This window comes from Pomacea canaliculata, linkage group LG1 (assembly GCF_003073045.1).
Source record: "Pomacea canaliculata isolate SZHN2017 linkage group LG1, ASM307304v1, whole genome shotgun sequence".
Taxonomy (NCBI): domain Eukaryota; kingdom Metazoa; phylum Mollusca; class Gastropoda; order Architaenioglossa; family Ampullariidae; genus Pomacea; species Pomacea canaliculata.
This window is the reverse complement of record NC_037590.1, coordinates 14,014,654-14,033,495: the sequence shown is the minus strand read 5'-3', so window position 1 is coordinate 14,033,495 and position 18,842 is coordinate 14,014,654. Positions and strand designations below refer to the sequence as shown.

At 38.1% G+C, this 18,842-nt stretch overlaps 2 protein-coding genes across 3 annotated transcripts; both read right to left on the bottom strand.

Annotated features, from left to right (window-relative positions):
- Positions 1-3,345: 3,345 nt before the first annotated feature.
- Positions 3,346-5,354, bottom strand: LOC112565081. Its single transcript, XM_025240377.1, has 4 exons — positions 4,795-5,354; positions 4,286-4,363; positions 3,810-3,972; positions 3,346-3,412 (listed from the first exon to the last, which is right to left on the bottom strand). The coding sequence occupies exons 1-4, from the start codon at positions 5,015-5,017 to the stop codon at positions 3,346-3,348; spliced, it is 531 nt and encodes a 176-aa protein (XP_025096162.1). The 5' UTR covers positions 5,018-5,354.
- A 4,591-nt stretch (positions 5,355-9,945) lies between these two features.
- On the bottom strand, positions 9,946-15,632 carry LOC112575593 (proton-coupled folate transporter-like). 2 transcript variants are annotated; one of them, XM_025257564.1, is made up of 6 exons: positions 14,951-15,632; positions 13,674-13,864; positions 12,497-13,268; positions 11,538-11,621; positions 11,094-11,250; positions 9,946-10,716 (listed from the first exon to the last, which is right to left on the bottom strand). In XM_025257564.1, exons 2-6 carry the CDS (start codon positions 13,827-13,829, stop codon positions 10,650-10,652), a joined length of 1,236 nt encoding a protein of 411 aa, XP_025113349.1. In that variant the 5' UTR covers positions 13,830-13,864; positions 14,951-15,632; the 3' UTR covers positions 9,946-10,649. The 2 variants fall into 2 exon arrangements, with proteins under 2 accessions (XP_025113349.1, XP_025113339.1); XM_025257554.1 differs by having other exon boundaries at positions 14,955-15,632.
- Positions 15,633-18,842: the final 3,210 nt, after the last annotated feature.

Here is an 18,842-nt window from a genome sequence, read left to right as displayed (position 1 = left end):
ATTTTGTAGACGAAGTCGTCCAAATGTTTCTATAATGTCTATACTCACTACTAAGGTTTCTAGTACAAACTGTGGGCTGAATAAATGGTGTTAAAGATTGGCCATGATCACATAAACACTTCTACTTGCGTTGACTTCGGGATGACGGCTTTCCGAACACTCCGTGGACACGTTGAACTCTTGAAGCTCGTGGGCGAACTGGGACTCAAAGAACTCGTAGCGGTACTGTGTCCTTGCAGTATTGCCCAGATTATCTATCATGCTGTTCAGCAGCATTGTGATGAAGAATGCGTTTTTCTGCAGGAATGATCTGTTGTGATGACCATGATCATGTCCATTCTTTAGCTCACGCTTGGTGTTCATTCTTTGACTGATCATGCCGTACATAGTCCGGGCTAGGGCGAGTTGTATTCTTTGAAAGACTTGGTGTCCAGTGATTCGCATAATTTCCGTAACTGAATTGTTTCTTTGTTGTAAAGGTATCAACGTTATTCCCAGCCTTTTCCATTATTAGAAATTTCTGGGTGTGGCACTTTGTGTTGACAAGGATTGAATAGTTCACCGTGGTCAATTCGAAACCGCTTCTATGGTTACAACTGATAAAAGAAATTATTTTTGTCTTTGATCACAAGTAGCCCGTCATGTAAAGTTCTTATGTATAATAATGTTCCACCCGTCTGAAAGTCTTATTTCACAATATTTAGGAACCTTCTTGCTGGAGCACTAGTATAATGACTACAGCATGCTGAATGGCATTATTATATAACACATATTTTAAAAAGAAAATCGTCGTGTGCGATGTCACTCTGAACAACCCCACCCAACTCAAATGCTATCTCTCATGGTCACAGGTGATGCAGTGCAAAAGGACTAAACTATACTAAAATGTGTGCTCTGAATCACACTATCTGTACGAACAATTTTCTGTACCATTGAAGTGGTCTTGAACAGCAACTACCTTCTGGACAGAGAACAAAATATGAACACAGAAAACGCCGAGAGAGAGACGTTAACTACAAGCTATCTTTAACTAATAATAAACATATAAAATATTAAATATTAAAATATTATTGATGGGAAGAACATGCAAAAATTAACACTGAACAGGTAAACCAAAAATGCATTGTAGACATGGTGGGAAGTAAAGAAAAAAGTTAATGCACTAAAAGTTTTGGAGTTCAACCGAGCTGCTGTTCCATATTACCTGTAGCTCTCACTGTGGCATAAGATGTAAAATTGTGGCTTTGTGTTGTTTATACAATTGATTAATGCTTCAAAAAATAATAACCCGAATGTTGTGGCAGCGCCCTACTTAAGTTACGTGTTGTTGTTGCTGTTGCTGCTGTTGTTGTTGTTGTTGTTGTTGTTGTTGTTGTTGTTGTTAGTAGTAGTAGTAGTAGTAGTATCTTTGGGTAAAAAGGCTTAACTGATTGAACATTTTCTATTTACATTCACAAATACGCGTTGTTGGTTTGTCAAGACATTTTATGGACAGTGTTCTCGACTACAGAATAGCAATAGCAAACGTTTGCAAATTCAAACCTAGCCTCGATGCAGCTGTCACATATTTTCACGTGCCTGTCCTTGAGATTCATAGATGCAAGTGGAAAGATGTACAACCCTTGAAGATATGAAGCTATCAGTGCATGATCATCTGCTGTAACTGTACAGGATCATATGCCTCCATGACCCTTTATTATCTTTCCTCACACACAAGGCTTAAGAAATAAAAAAACACACGTTTTATGTAAAAACACAGGGGAAAAACCCCATTTGCGAGAACTGATCATTGGCAAAAAATAATTAATGTTAATAGTTGTATGAAGAGCTTAAAGACACATTCCGACTAATGTTTTACCACTTGTACAATTTATAACACAAAAAAAAAATAAATAAATAAATGTGTCAAATTATTCGCGGTTCATGTGCGTCTGAATCACGGAGGTGAGTTAGGTTAAGGTATTGACTGGCAGTCCTTCCGATTATCGGCTGTAAGACATCATCATCATCGTTGTCGTCGTCACTTCTGTCTAGGAAGAAAGACTCTTTGTAGATTATGTGTATATGTGTATGTAATTTTTATGTGTATGTAATAGTTTCTGGCCAAAGTGTTAAAAAAGAAAACGTCAAGGAAACGAAAAGTGACATTTTTATACTGAAGAAGTAAAGATTTCAATTTGTATCCATTCTTGAAATGAATGATAGACTTATTTTCGTGCTTTGTCCCCAGTTCCACTAACCGAGGACTCAGTAAAAGTCTGTTGGTACCTAGAAAGATGATAAATCTTTTCGCTGAGTCACACGCAGTGTTGATGCTCTTGCTGATGTCGATAGCGATGACTGACGTGCACCTTAAGGCGTTTCGCACACACAGACATCACTCCTCATCCGTTGTTAAGGGGTTGGAAGGTCAACAATTATCTTGCGTCTACTTGATGCGTTCATGTAGATAAAATAAACCTTGAAGAGGTCAGGTCAGAGTTTATAGTTGACAGGGACGTTAAAGAAAATGAGGTAGACATGCAGAAAGTTAACCAGAAAAAACACTTCCAAAGGATGTGGATTCTTGTTGTTTCTAAGAGGAGTAAGTCCACTAGTTATACCCTAACCACCCACACCCACATTTTTTTGTTGAGGTTGTCTTTTAGACGAACAAACAGATTATATTCTCAAGGGAGACACACAAGCGTTCACACGCAAAATGCTGCGAAAAGGAGTGCTGTTTGTATCGTAGACACCAGAATCACACACACGAACAAATCAAAGCATTCATTGAATATTTTATTCTTTATTTGAAGCCCAAATATGCGTAACATAATCTCCAAATTGTTCCACGTTCACAACTTATGATTGCATAATCACAAACCTCCTTTATACGTTGGCAGGACAAAGCACACCCGCAAAAGCGGAAACATTTTTCTGAATTCTTAGTCTTTCCTGTATTTTAAAAACGATAACAAAATACCTGTTTAAAAATAGCATGAAAAATACTCTCAAGAATTTGTTTTGTTGAAATTTTAAATGCAATGACGTATTTTAAATGCAAAGAACTTATAAGATTAGCTCATTTCACATATTTGGCACGATTAAGAAATCGCAAGTGCACAAAATGGACATTTACATTGCTCACAATAATTTTTTTATTTTCTAGTACATTAATATAGAGGAAACATGTATATATATTCAAGCCTTGTTTAGCATATACATATATTGTGATAAATGCTCGCTTAACATAAATGCTTGTCTAGCACCTTAATAAGCAGGATAACTATGGCAGTATATCTCTCTCCCCGTTTAAATAAGAAACAATTATTATGTTTTTCTTTAGGCAGTGGAACCTTGTGGTTATGCATGTAGCTCAGCTTTGCGTGAGTCTGTCTTGGCGTATGCGTGCTGTAAAATGGTTTCAAGTCTGGACAAAAAAAAACGAATGATTTTTTAAAAAAATCTGTCAATGAAATTTATTAACAAAAAGGCTTTCAGAATTGCACACTAACAGATTTTCGAGCAGTACCTGATTATTAAGGGCTTGGCTGCACAAATAGTTCTCATATCCAAAGGCACTCGTGTACGTAAAATTGTTTATTGACTTTAAATTGTTAAAGGGAGATAACTAATATTTGTACACCTAGTGAGAGTTACTTAAATAAAAGCAGAAATATAATAAATACGCACAAATATACAAATATTCTAAAGTATATCAGGGAAAATGCCCCTACTTCCAAAAACCATAAGTTTCAATAGAAGCTATACACGACTGTTGTAAGCAATGACGACAGTAAAGACTATAAGACAAAGACTGTACTTACGAGTACATGGCTGCAGACACTGCTAGGGTGGCAGCGGCCAGGTAGAAGGGAGCAGTCGGCAGTGTTTTCAAGAAATTTTGGTAAAGGTAGTTACCCGCCTGTCCTCCGGCAAATGCAAACACAGTGTCAATGGCCAACATCACGGCAAACGAAGATGCTAGAGACAGTACAGGTCAACAAAAATTACTTTTTTACTTTTAAGAAACATTGTTACAAAAATCATCTCTAAATTTTGTTTTAAGCTATGAAAAACTGTACAGACATATATATATATATATAAACTAATTTCTTTTCTGCAGACATGCAAATAAAGAAATGATGTGATCGTTCTAACGTGGTCTTTAAAGTGCTAGAAATGCTTTCAACAATTTTAATAAAACACGATGAACGCAAGGTTTAAAGGGTTGCTGATGGTGAAAGAATCAACACTTTATATTTAAAAACTGCATTTTCTTAAGAAATACAACTTGCCCAGGCTTGACGGCCAACCAGCCGTGACGAGATGGCTTTTGTCATGGATGATGACAGCGATCCAGGAATGGCTACAATGGGAGCTGAAATTAAAGAAATACGACAAACTGAAGAGCTTAGCTAACAACAATAGAGAAGGAAAAAAACCCAACGATTTACATAAATGCATACATCCCTCTTTCCTTTTTTGGGACACTCGCCTACAAACATTGTACTGAAAGAGACTAAATTCCTAACGTAACGTATGTACACAGATATGCTTTATTAACATGTGGTCCTAGCTTTCCCATCGGCTGTAACCTTCACAAGAGTAGTCTCCATGTACAGTCTTCGCTTCTACCTTCAATGTTTTTTGTTTTGTTTCGTTTTTTATTTTCCTCGCTTTAGATAACTTTTTGTAATTGTTTGAATACCCGTGGAAGATTAGTGGTCATATTACGTAAATGCTGGGAAAATTTTAATCACCCTTTACGGGTATATGCGCGCGGACATACACACACACACAGGCACGCACCTACAAAAAAGACCCAGATCTTCCGAATAGTTGCCAACATCAGAGTCGAAGCGATGTCAGCGTAGAGGCCAACAGCAGCGATGGTCGACTCCATCAAACCCAGTCGTCGCCACATCCACAAGACAGGAATGGTCAAGATGCCCTTCAGACGAGACTCGCTGTGCAAGTAGCCCAGCTGCACGGAGTCCATGCAAAACGGCGGACTCATCTGGTAGGTCTTCATCACCTCGCCCTCAGTGACAAAGGACAAGACGGTGAACACGACGGCAAAGTTGACGAGGAAAAGAGAGCGACGATTTCTGGGATTTCTCGTTCTCCTTAAGATGATCTTGAGTGGAGTGATAAATCCTGAACTCTTCCTCTGCTGACCTGTCTCCGTGATAAAGACATATGCGAAAACAAAAAGAAGACATTTAAGACCAAGAGAAATAATGAGAGTGTAAAAGAAACCAGCGTACTGGATGACATAGCCGGTGACAAATGAGATGATGCTGGACGACAGACTGTGGGCCACGTTTAGGAGACAATTTTGAAGGTCCGCTGATTTTCTCTGGACATGTCGAAGTCGTCCTCGGTGTCATCAGCTTGTTCTTTTGCTTTCTCTGGCAGTTTGCTGCCCTCCCGGATACTTTGTTGTCATCTGCCGGTTCCTTCTTCTTTCCATGTGTGTCTGAGATGATCGCGTAGGCAGCCAAGTGCATGCCTATTGTTCCTCCGGATACACTCCTGATAAAGTCGCCTATGAGCGTGTAACCGAAGTGAAGATTCAATCTGAAAATAATTTTGACACCAGAAAAAATATTTTAATGGAAAGTACTTTGGTTTAATAACTTCCACTGTCTATTATTCAAGGTAAACATATATTACCCTCAGGAAAACATTAAAGATACCTAGCAAGAAAACATTTGCAGGACATGTTAACATGAGTCTATTGATATATACTTACATATATAATGATACTTTTTTGATTATCTTGTGTATCTTGGTTAGATGTGCTAAGTCTGTTCTGGCGTTATATTGCACATTTTTGAGGGGTTCTCTACTTGCAGATGTTGAAGTTTGTTACGAAGGCTGAGTGCTTGTCTATCATAAGGGATCGATTATTTTTGTTTAAATAATACAGAGACACAAAACAGGGACGTGTATATCTGTCTATGGATACTTACCGGATGATTACAGCCATGAGAATGTAGTCCACAAAGCTGTAAAGAAAGGGTAGAGGAAAACAAAACGACGGCCCATCTGGTCTGACTTGAGGCCAATCAGCAGAGCGGTCAGGATGTGAGGGACTAACGTGACGTATTCGTTGTACAAACTCCATTGAGCCGATTCACGACTGATGGTATCCTCAATCTCCTACACAACAGAATATTCGTGACTATTGCGGTGTATGTTAAAAATGTTGATTAATAATAGACACGTCGCCTAAAGATAGTCATAATAATAATCTTGCCCAGGGATTAACGCGCTTAATTACGGAATAGCTCAGGGATTCAAGACCCACTTGTTCCTATGGAAATAAATCCCATCCCACCCTCAACTCATCCTGCTCTACAGAAATGGATACTAAGTCATCAGGGGAGATAAGAACTGCATGTTAGGATTTCTGAATTCTGCTCTGGAAATACCGTGTCCTTCTACGTTCGCTGCCTTTTTGGCTGTGGGATCCTTCATCTTTCACGGTATTTAGTCGTCAACAAGTCACCTGAAGAAAAAACGCTCAACTGCATATCTCACGAATTATGGTGTGCTCAGTCTTCTACTATTTCAAGGCTTTACTTACGATACCTGCAGCATGGACGTGCCTGAAGAGTGTCCAGAGCTTTAGATCCAACAAGTGCTAGGAACAAGGTGTTTCTCTGATGCTAAAACCGTTCATACCTTGTTCAAGTGTTACAAGAATTTACAACTCTTCCATGTCTTCTATTTGGATACCCCCAACATCAGCTCCTCTCTTTTGCCGGCATAAATCTATGTCATGAGTTGTGGCAGGTCTCGTATTGTCTCGTGTACGACTGGTGTCTTGTGTCTGACATCTTGTGTGCGTCATTTGTTCCACGTCACTTGAAGCAGAAAAAGACGTCATGTAAAAGAAAAGCACGTTTTTCTCTAATGGCCAGAGTAACTGGGAAAAAACAACGGTCTTCGTCCGCCATCTTCTTTATGACTCTCAGTGACATTGCTCTGAACTTGAGCCTCTTCGATTCGATTCACCTACAAGTCGAGTGTTGTGTGTGTGTGTGCAATACGTCGTGCGTATACAAGGTAAGTGTACATTCGTCTTATTATCTACAACTCATTGCACTCATCAGCTTTTGTTCAATGACAGTTATAAGGCAAAATTTATTTACATCTATGTGAATAAATAATGTTCCAAACAGCAATAAAACTTGATCACGTATACATAAATTAAAGACTGCTATTTTCGAAGTTAGAGATATTTTAAACGGTCACCTCCAGATGATATACATTATTAATTAGCTATTTAACTCCACATCTTCTTAGGAGCGCTTCGTTATCACCTGTATCACTGTATCTCTCATAGCTCGCAAAGAGCATTCTCTCAGTTAGACAAGTTCAGTTTTCAGACAAGTGATATAAATATAAAAGAAAAGCGAACCTCATAAATAAAAATTAATTTATGTTCGTGTTGGTATTTATGCCTTATCAAATCGAAGGACGAAAGGTTTCTTGTTTTTCAGGGCACTAAAAATCAAAGCAAGAGATTGAAGCATATTATTGTCATAGCTATATAAACACTTATACTTGCTTGGACTTCAGGCAGCAGGTCCACACCACACTCCTTGGTCACATTGTACTTGCGGAGGTCGTGTGCGTACTTGGAGTGAAAGAAGCGATATCTGTACTGACTCTTCACTGAATGGCCAAGACCATCTATCATTCCGTTAAGTAACAGTGTGATGAAGAAAGCATTGCGCTGTAGAAACGACCTCTTGTCTGAATTGCTGTGTCCATCGTTTGGACCCTTGTGGTGTCCATGTTTCGGCCCATGTCCATGTTTTGGTTCGTAATTCCTTCCGTTTGATAACCCGTTCATCTCATGATCTTCGCGATTAATTGGCTTAATGGTAACCTCGCTGTCAAAGGCATTCTGGTAGATTTGCTTGTCATCCATTTTTATATTCACTTGTTGCTGTTCCTCTAATGACCCTGTGCGTTAACTGCTTTTTGTTTTTTGCTGACGCAATGTCGTATTGTTTTCTTCTGATCTTTAAATACACGGTCTCCTTCACAGCCGTACATCAAGATATCCACTGACTTGTTGAATGGGCAAATCAGCCCAATGACTGACACCTACTATATTTTATTATTATATACTGCCTCTTTTTTAAAAAGAAATCTGCCAAATCACGGCATAGACCAATCGTTCGTGTATTATTTTTATCAGTTCGCGCCACATCTTTGTAAGATGTGCAGTAGACCTTAAGCACGTGACAGCACTGAAGAATTAAATAATTTATCCATGATACCTCGCTAAGTGTGCTTCCGGGAATCTTGAGCAACTGTGGATGCCGGTGAAGTGGTCCTTGACAATTGTTTTTGAACAACACGCTAAAGACGTTATCGCAAAAAATAGGTTCTTCATCGATGAAAAAAAAGAGGACGATGAAAAAGGTTGATTTCGACTTTTCTCTATACATCGTAAATAATGTTTACCTCACGGCACGTAAACAAATAAAAAGCTAATAAAATATTAAAGTCTTGTTTATCTTAGGGTTATGTATGTATGCTTCTTTTTATGCAGACTCGTATTTGATTGTTTATAAGTCACGTTCATGATGGATGGAGGGATGAATAGATGGATTTCGGCAATATTAGATGTCAGTGTGTAATTATTTTTCCTTTCAGACTAGATATATTGACAACAGAATATTCTTTCCGGCTTTTAAAAAATTTTTTTTATTTTAAAATTAGTTGAATATCTTTTTTCTCGTTTACTTTATGAATATTTGATAACAAGAGATGTCGAGTTATGTAAAAATACAACGCTGAATATTAAAAAGATGTCACAAAAACACAACTCCTAAAATTGTAAAATAATTTGGCACGCTGCCAAATATTGATGAGGAGGACTTTTATATACTCACTCACGCGCACACACTGTCAAGTATTACAGAAAATTAACACACTACACTCTCATACGCTCACCTCTTTACCACTTCACTCCTTCCCCCCTGTCGCTGCAGAAAGTTCCGTGTTCCAAACCACGTGACAAAGGTCAGCAGTTCATCTCTACTCCATCAACGTGCCACCCATTGCGTCATGCTTCAGCAGTTCCGCCAGGGCTAGGTCCAGGCGCCGTCAGACCAGAGAGGTGGGAGGAGAAGAGGAGGGGGAGTGGTACTTCGGGTGACATCATGCAGGCTGCTTCAAGCCTGCTTTTGTGTTTGAGTCTTGACGTCAGAATATCTTCAGCATATGGTATGGAGCATGTTATGTTGTAACAATCATTAACCGGGCTTCGCACCACAAAAACCTCCACTGTCGTCGTCGTCGTCAACATTATTCAGAGTAAGCAAGAGAGCCGTATGCTTATTCTCATTCTCTTTTTCCTCAGCAAGGAACTAGACCGATGTCGCTGCCAATGAAAGAGAAGTTCAATGGAGCCAATTGTATTTGGCGACGCCACACGTGGCATTCTACAACGGCATCAGATTAGGGCTAATGAACGACACTAATTGGTCTCACTCAATCATACACATATCCCAAACACAAATGTGTTCCCTCTTTGCAGCCTGTCTTTCTCTCTCAATAAAAATGTTCATTTGCCTCGCTTAAGACGTGAAAAAATGAAAGTATAGGAAAACGTAGTGTAATACTTTATTAGGCATATGCAACACCTACAAAGTATTAAAATAAATTCTTTTATATTTTTTATTATTTCTTTTCATTGTTCTTTTGTTTCAATTATTTTGTTTGAGTTTTACCTTTTTTCTAGTTTACCTTATGTGGAAAAGCTCTCTTTTCTCTCATCACTCTACAAAGTGTGTGTTTGTCTATATACATATATGCGTATATTTGTGCGCGCGCACACAGAGACAAATGTCCTCACACATCAGGCAAATTGGTTTATAAACATTTTATTCAATAAGCGCGCATAATATAGAGAAATTTGTACATAATTTGACAAACATGTGTAGCCATCTTTCTTTGCTGCTTTTTACTTTCCTATTTTGAATTAAAATTTCATGAGAAAATTATGTACATGAAGGAGGACTAATAACGCGTACACCAACATGACACACAAAAATTAAAGCACTCACTCGTGCATTTTTTTATCCGTTATGTGAACCACATATTACACATAACACAATCTCACAAATGATACCACGTGACAACTCATGTTTGTACGCTCACACAGCCTCCTGCTCATGGCATCTGAAAGACGCAAGCACACCTACAGACGTGGATATTTTTCTCTGAATTCTTAATCTTTCGTGTATTATACATACTATGACAGTATACCTGTTTATAAAAATAAATATAAAAATACTCTAAGCAATTTTTTTTTAAAATTTAAATGTGATGGTAACTAGGAGTATATCACAATTAGCTCATTTTACATATTTGGCACGATTGAGAAATCACAGATGAAAATATCAACTTATTCCATTGCTCAAGTTAATGTTTTGTCTTATTTAGTACATTAATAAATAATATGAATATATTATGTACATATATAAGAGTGTACATTCATGCCTTGTATAGCATATTTATATATTGTATAAATGCTTGTCTAGCACCTAAATAAGCAGGATAAACATGGCAGTATATCTTCTCGTTTAAATAAGAAACAATTATTATGTTTTTCTTTGTGGAATGAAACCGTGTGGTTATGCATGTAGCTCAGCTTTGCTTGAGTCTATCTTGGCGTACACGCGCTGTAAAATGGTTTCAAGTCTGGACAAAAAAAAAAGAAAGAAAAGATTTTTTTTAACAAAAACTTTTACGACGACGACGAAATGATGATGACGATGATGATGATGATGATGATGAGGCACTTGTCATTATGTACATAAACAAAAAATGTTTATCGATGGTAGCTTCTTAAAGGGAGATAACAACACTTGTACAGCTCACCTCTAGTCGAAATAATTTAAATGGACGTAGAAATATAATAAATCCGCACAAACATACAAATATTCTAAAGGAAATGGGGGAAACGTGTTACCCGACCACTTAAAACATCCATGCTTCAGAGGGAGCTATACACGACTTTTTTACACAAGACAATAATGGCGACGAAGACGGTATTTAAGACTAAAAGCTGTACTCACGTATACAAGACCGCAGACACTGCCAGGGCGGCAGAGGCCAGGTAGAAGGGAGCAGTCGGCAGTGTTCTTAAGAAACTTTGGTAAAGGTAGTTACCCGCCTGTCCTCCGGCAAACGCAAACACAGTGTCAATGGCCAACATCACGGCAAACGAAGATGCTAGAGACAGCACAGGTCAACAAAAATTACTTTTACTTTAAAGAAAACTGTTACAAAAGTACAGCTCTTTTATCTGTTTTAAGATGTGTAAAACTGTTGACATATACATATATCCTTAAATTTCTTCTCTGCAGCCACATGCAACTGTGGATAAAGAGATGGTGTGTAAAGAGAAAGTGCTTGAAATGTTTGATAAAACAAGATGAATACAAGGTTTACAGGGTCGCTGGGTTCAAAAGAACCACTTTATATTAAAAAAAACTGGATTTGCTGAAAAAACAACTTACCCAGGGCTTGACGGCCAACCAGCCTAGACGAGATGGCTTTTGTCATGGATGATGACAGCGATCCAGGAATGGCTACAATGGGAGCTGAAATTAAACAAAGACGACACGAACTAAAAAACTACCCATGACAGAAAATCAAATAAAAAGAAATATTAAAGAACTCGGAGTTTGCAGATGCCGAGACTAGCCCCTCTTCCAGCTATTGTTATCTCCACCATCTTGTCACGAAGACTTCGAAAGCCCACTTCCGCGCCTCCAGAATGATAACTGTGCCAGAAGCTATCGTGGTTACTCGGCGGAAGGATACAAGGGTCGATTTCACTGGATTTTTTCGATTTTTATAAACATCGGCAACCGAAATAGTGCTAATGAGTGGTAATTAAGTGAGAAGTGAATCATTTATTTCTTCTGCATGGCTCTCGTGCACTGCAATCGTAATTAAACATAATTTTTACAACGTTTTGACCGTCACCACAGCCTTATAACAAACCTTGAGAATCCCTTTAAACCCTAAACCCATAACATTAGTTTGTATAGAGATACGCCTTACTAGTATGTGGTCCTAGCCTCCTCATTGGCTGTAACCCTTAACAAACAATATGTCCATGAACAGTTCTGATATACGCGTTCTTGAACACTTTCAATATTTTTTGTCGTTTCCTCGCTTTTGAGAGCGTGGAGGGAAACTTTATGTGATTGTTGGATATTGGTGTAAAATTAGTGGTCGTTTCCTCTAAATTTTGGAAAGATTTTAGTGACATTTGATGTGTATATCATACTTATATTCCTTCTTTTGTACCTCGGCATTAGATTTAGTGAACGTAATGGACCAATTAAATAGCGTTCTCACGAAACGGTGTCTGTTCAACTCTTCAGTCATGCATGCAGTGTAACATCGAGTGCAATTACCGACGCGCGCTAGAGCACACACACACACATATATACATAAAGGCACGCACCTACAAAAAAGACCCAGATCTTCCGTATAGTTGCCACCATCAGAGTCGAAGCGATGTCGGCGTAGAGGCCAACAGCAGCGATGGTCGACTCCATCAAACCCAATCGTCGCCACATCCACAAGACAGGAATGGTCAAGATGCCCTTCAGACGAGACTCGCTGCTCAAGTAGCCCAACTGCACGGAGTCCATGCAAAACGGCGGACTCATCTGGTAGGTCCTCATAACCTCGCCCTCAACGACGAAGGACACGACCGTGAAGACGACGGCAAAGTTAACGAGGAAAAGAGTGCGACGATTTCTGGGATTTCTCGTTCTCCTTAAGATGATCTTGAGTGGAGTGATAAATCCTGAACTCTTCCTCTGCTGACCTGTCTCCGTGATAAAGATATATGCGAAAACAAAAAGAAGACATTTAAGGCCAAGAGAAATAATGAGAGTGTAAAAGAAGCCAGCGTACTGGATGACATAGCCGGTGACAAATGAGATGATGCTTGACGACAGACTGTGGGCAACGTTTAGGAGTACAATTTTGAAGGTCCGCTGATTTTCTCTGGACATGTCGAAGTCGTCTTCGGTGTCATCAGTTTGTTCTTTTGCTTTCTCTGGCAGTTTGCTGCCTCCCCGGAATTTTGTTGTCATCTGCCGGTTCCTTCTTCTTTCCATGTGTGTCTGAGATGATCGGCGTAGGCAGCCAAGTGCATGCCTATTGTTCCTCCGGATACACTCCTGACAAAGTCGCCTATGAGCGTGTAACCGAAGTGCAGATTCAATCTGAAAAGAATTTTAACACCAGAAAAAAATGTTAAGTAAATATTTTAAAATCAACATACTTTGATGTAATAACTTGCACTGCCTACTATTCAAGACATATTCCTAGGAAAACATTAGAGATAAAAATTAAGAAAACATCTGCAAGACATGTAAACACCAACATAGGCATAACTGGAGAAAGTTATAATATGTATATTTATATATGTATATTGACTGTCTAGCCGTGTATCCTAATTAGAAGTGCTAAATCTGTTTGGCGTTATATTGCACATTTTGAAGGCGTACGGGTTCTCTACCTACAGTTGTTTAAAGTTTGTTACGAAGGCTGAAGTGCTTGTCTACCATAAAGGATTGGTTATTTTTATTGAAATGATACAGGGATGTGTATATCGTGGATGTACTCACCGGATGATTACAGCCAGGAGAATGTAGTCCACAATAGCTGTCAAGAAAGGGTAGAGGAAAACAAAACGACGGCCCATCTGGTCTGACTTGAGGCCAATCAGCAGAGCGGTCAGGATGTGAGGGACTAATGTGACGTATTCGTTGTATAAACTCCATTGAGCTGATTCACGACTGATGGTATCCTCAATCTCCTACACAACAAAATATTCGTGAAAATTGTCTTACTTTCATTGATAACTTAAGCAATCAGTCTTGCAGAGCAGGATGAATTTGGGTATAAACAGGGGAAGCAACCTGAGTTGCTCTGTAGTGAGCGCGGCAGGTTGCTTCCCCTGTTTATAATTATGACAATCTCTAGCCAATGTTTTCAGCTTAGAAAATGCCGTTACTACTTTGTTCAATTATTGCAAGAATTTACTTCTTTTCCATCTCATCTATTTAGATATCTTCGACACCAGCTTCTCTCTTTTTCAGGCTGTATTTCCGGCGGTTTTGTATTAATAAAATAAAGAAAACGGCATAAATCTACAACTCATTGCACACAGCAGCTTTTATTTAGTGACAGTTAAATTGCAAATTCTATTTTACATTTACATTTTTTATTTATATTTATAGCTACATAAATAATGTTCCAAACAACAAAACTTTAAAACATATACTTAACTGAGTAACTGCTATTTGGAAAGTGAGAGATATTTTAAATTGTCACCTACAGACGCTACACGTTATTAATTAAATATTTAAATAACCGTCCACATCTTCATAGGACCAATTATTTATATCCTGTTTGTTCACAAAAATTAAAAACTGCGTAACTATTATAGTTAATACTGTAGAAGAATAAACTTCATCATTGCAAGCAAACGGACTTCGACTTCTACGTGTTATAAGAGTGATGAAATGTAATGTTTGCTCTTATAACAAGAGCTGCTCACGAAGGACAAAGGAGCATAATCCCAAGCAAGAGATATAGAATACAAACAATGAAAGGAAAAAAACAGCTATGCAGACAAGTAATACAAAACAAACAAAAAAAGACACAAAGAGGAAACATTTAACAATAATCAAAAAATTTTCGCTACTTGTCTCATTACAAACATTTCCAAGAATATAAATAAAAAAGAAAAGCAAACCTCATCCATATGAAAATTAATCTATGTTCGTGTTGGTATTTATGCCTTATCGATTCGAAGGACGAAAGGTTTCTTGTTTTTCAGGCACTAAAAATCAAAGTAAGACATTGAAGCATATTGTCATAGCTATATAAACACTTATACTTGCTTGGACTTCAGGCAGCAGGTCCACACCACACTCCTTAGTCACATTGTACTTGCGGAGGTCGTGTGCGTACTTGGAGTGAAAGAAGCGATATCTGTACTGACTCTTCACTGAGTAACCCAGACCATCTATCATCCCGTTAAGTAACAGTGTGATGAAGAAAGCATTGCGCTGTAGAAACGACCTCTTGTCTGAATTGTTGTGTCCATCTTTTGGACCCTTGTGGTGTCCATGTTTCGCTCCATGATGGTGCCCATGCTTTGGTCCATGGTGGTGTCCATGTTTCGGTCCATGGTGGTGTCCATGCTTTGGTCCATGTCCATGTTTTGGTTCGTGCTGAGAACAATTCTTGCCGTTCGATAATACGTTCATCTCATGATCTATGCAACTAATTGGCTTAACGTTAACCTCGCTGTCAAAGCCATTCTGGTGGATTTTCTTCTCATCCATCTCTGTATTCTGTTCTTCTACCGACATAGCGCATAAACTGCTTTTGTTGTTATTCTTTTGTGTCTGAGTTACTATCTTTGTCAGATCTTAAATATACGGTCTCGTTTACAGACCTACATCAACATATCCCCTGACTTGTTTGACAGATAAATCGCCCTAATGACCGGCACTTGCTATATTTAATTATTATATATCGCCTCTTTTTTGAAAAAAAAAAACCCGCTGCCAAGTCACGGCATGGACTATACCATAAATGTTCGTGTATTAGCTTTTATCAGTGCCCGCTACACCTGTTAAGGTGTGCAGTAGATCTCCAGGTCACGTGACAGCACTTAAAAATTAAAAATAATTTATCCATTATACCTCGTAAGTGTCCTTCCGGAAATCTTCAGCATCTGAATGCCGGTGAAGTGGTCCTTGACGATAATTGTTTCTAAACAACGCAACAGATGATGTCGCCATAAACAAGGTTTTCATCATTCAAAAAGAAAACGATGTAAACAGCTGATCTTTACTTCTATGAATACCTCGTAATTAATGTTTACCTCACAGGACCTCAATTACTAAAATATTAAACAATTTTATTGATCTATAACCTCTATTGTTCATACTTCTTTTTTCTGAACACTCGCAGTTGTGGCAATGTAGAATTTTGTTATTGTATTCTTAATGTGTGTAGTGACAAGATATGGAAACATCGTTGAAATAATTTTGTAAACTATAAGTAGTATTTATTAAGGATGGATGACTGTATACATATTTATTCGTAAATTGATGTGCCTTTGCGTGTGTCAGTGTATATATTTTTTTTTAGGCTAGATATTTTGAAATCAAGATATGTTTCATCACTTCGAAAAAATTCTAAATTAAAAAAAATTTTTTTTTTCTTTGTTTCTCGTTGAGTATTTTTATCACAATAAGTGACAAGTTGTTTAAAATACAACGCTGAATATTAAAAAGATGTCACAAAAAACAGAGCTCTTGAAAAAAGTTAAAGCAAAATGAAACACTGCCAAACTTAATTTAATGATGATGCTTTAATGCACTAACTCACGCGTACACTCTGTCTAGCGACACACTACACTCTATCAAGATCACCTCTTTACCCTTCCCTTCATCGCTACAGAAAGATTCGTGTTACAAGCCACGTGACAAAGGTCAGCAGTTCATCTGTACTCCATCAACGTGCAACCCATTGCGTCATGCTTCAGCAGTTCCGCCAGGGCTAGGCTCCAGACGCCGTCAGACCACAGAGAGGTGGGAGGAGAAGAGGAGGGGGGTGGTGACATCATGTAGGGCTGCTTCAAGCCTGCTTTTGTGTTTGAGTCTTGACGTGAGAATATCTTCAGCATATGGTATGGAGCATATTATGTTGTAACAATCATTAACGTGCTTCGCACCACAACAACCTCCACTGTCGCCATCTCAATTATCTTAAACAGAAAGAAGTCTTGTACAGCAGGGAATTCATCTTTTTTTCCCAGCAGGAAATCTTAGCGATAATACTGGCAACGAAACCATAATTCAGAGGCTTTGATGATTCGCAATCGACACTCCGGGCGGCTGGCACCGCCGCCATCATCGTCATCATCAGCAGCAGCAAGGAACTAGACCGATGTCGCTGCCAATGAAAAAGAAGTTCCATGGCATTCTACCACTGCAAAATTAGCGAAAGCATGGTGTGAGATTAGTGCTAATGAACAACACTAATTGCTCCCACTCAATCACAGATATATCGCAAACACTGTCAAATGTGTTTACTCTTTGAAGCCTCTCTTTCTCTCTCAGCAAAAATATTTATTTGCTTTGCTTTCGAAATAAAATAGAAAAATATAGGAAACGTATTGTATTAAGTTAAAGGCATTTACAACACACATACAGTACCAAAATAATAATCTTGTATGTCTTTTGTTGTTTCTTTTCATTATTCTTTTAATTATTTTTTGTAAATTACTTGACAGTGATTGGAAAGTCTTACTCTCATTGCTCTGCGTGTGTTTGTGCACGTGCATGGGTATAGAAGAGACAAAGGTCCTCACACACCGGTAAATTAGCTATGTTGATTAATACTTATTACGCGTGCCATTAAATAGAGAAATGTGGATAAAGATGCGCGGGTTTGTATGGTTTATTGTATAGTCGCCATAGTGCATCAAACTCGTGAAGCCTGGCCAGGCCTGTTGACAAACATGTAAAGCCATTGTTTCTGTGCTCCCATTTACTTTCCTATTTTGAATTAAAATTCCGTGAGAAACATGCGCACATGAAGCAGACCGTATAACAAGCATCCTGAATGCCGCACACATGTGGTGGGGTACACTAAGTGCATGAAACACGAAGCAGACGATCATCACGTCAGACAGTCAACATCTAAGACGCACGAGCGAGGGAGTGGAACCTTGTGTCACAGACCTTGAGAACAGTTGCCAGCTAATCAGACAAATCAGTCAGCTACGTGACTCACGATGAGCACTTCGTGACTTTCTAGTTTGCTTCAGTTGAAATTCATGCCCGCCAATCGTGACATTAAAATGTGTAAGCTAATGAACAGAAGAATTGATGAAGATAATGAAGAAAATAATGAAGACTTTAAGAAAGAAATAAAAAGCAACCAAACAAAACCCAGACAACAAGCCAGCCAAGCAAACAATTGGACAATTCAAAAAAAAGGTTGAAAGACCGAGAAAAGAAGAATAAAGAGGGAAATATTTTTCTGAGACTTGATGTGAAAGTTTCTATAAGAATAATGCTTCCCCTTGTAAATATCGTACAAAAGGAACTAAATCCATCAGAACAATCTCAGTTAAACTTTTTTCTCATTTTGGAAGACATTTTAACTCGTGTGTTGACGGTCTGGTGGATTAATTACAGGTTCAGAAAATTGCAATCGATTTCCTTCCTTTTATTCAACACACACTTAGTTATGCCGCAGTTCATGAACAGTTAGGAGTTAGTAAAATATTTTCTTGTTTGGTACTTTATGCTTGTGTATATATATATATCATGTAAAAAAAATTTTCTTAATATCTGACTTGTGACTTGCGACGGGTTCTGAAATCTCTGCCCCATACAGTTACTATCTTTGATGTGAGCTTACTACAAGAAATCAGAACCTATAATTCTTAAAATTAATACCACGCAAATGTTTTTAAAATGCTCTTTTTGACAAGAACAATGTTTATTGATTTCAAGCTTATATGCGGTTATTAAAGTGTGATTCCTGGAGGTGTAACTTGTGCTAGCATGATATATCCTGTGCAACCCTGTGAAAAGTTTTTTAAAATTCAATTACACATACCTAATTTGCTTTGGATTACCTAATAAGTTACTGTTCATGCAGGATTCAGATGTAAACATTTTTTTTTCACACAGGTTGATCTCGTATTATTAGTTTAAATTTTTTTTCTATCTCTTACAGTTACTTTTGTATGATTTTTTGAA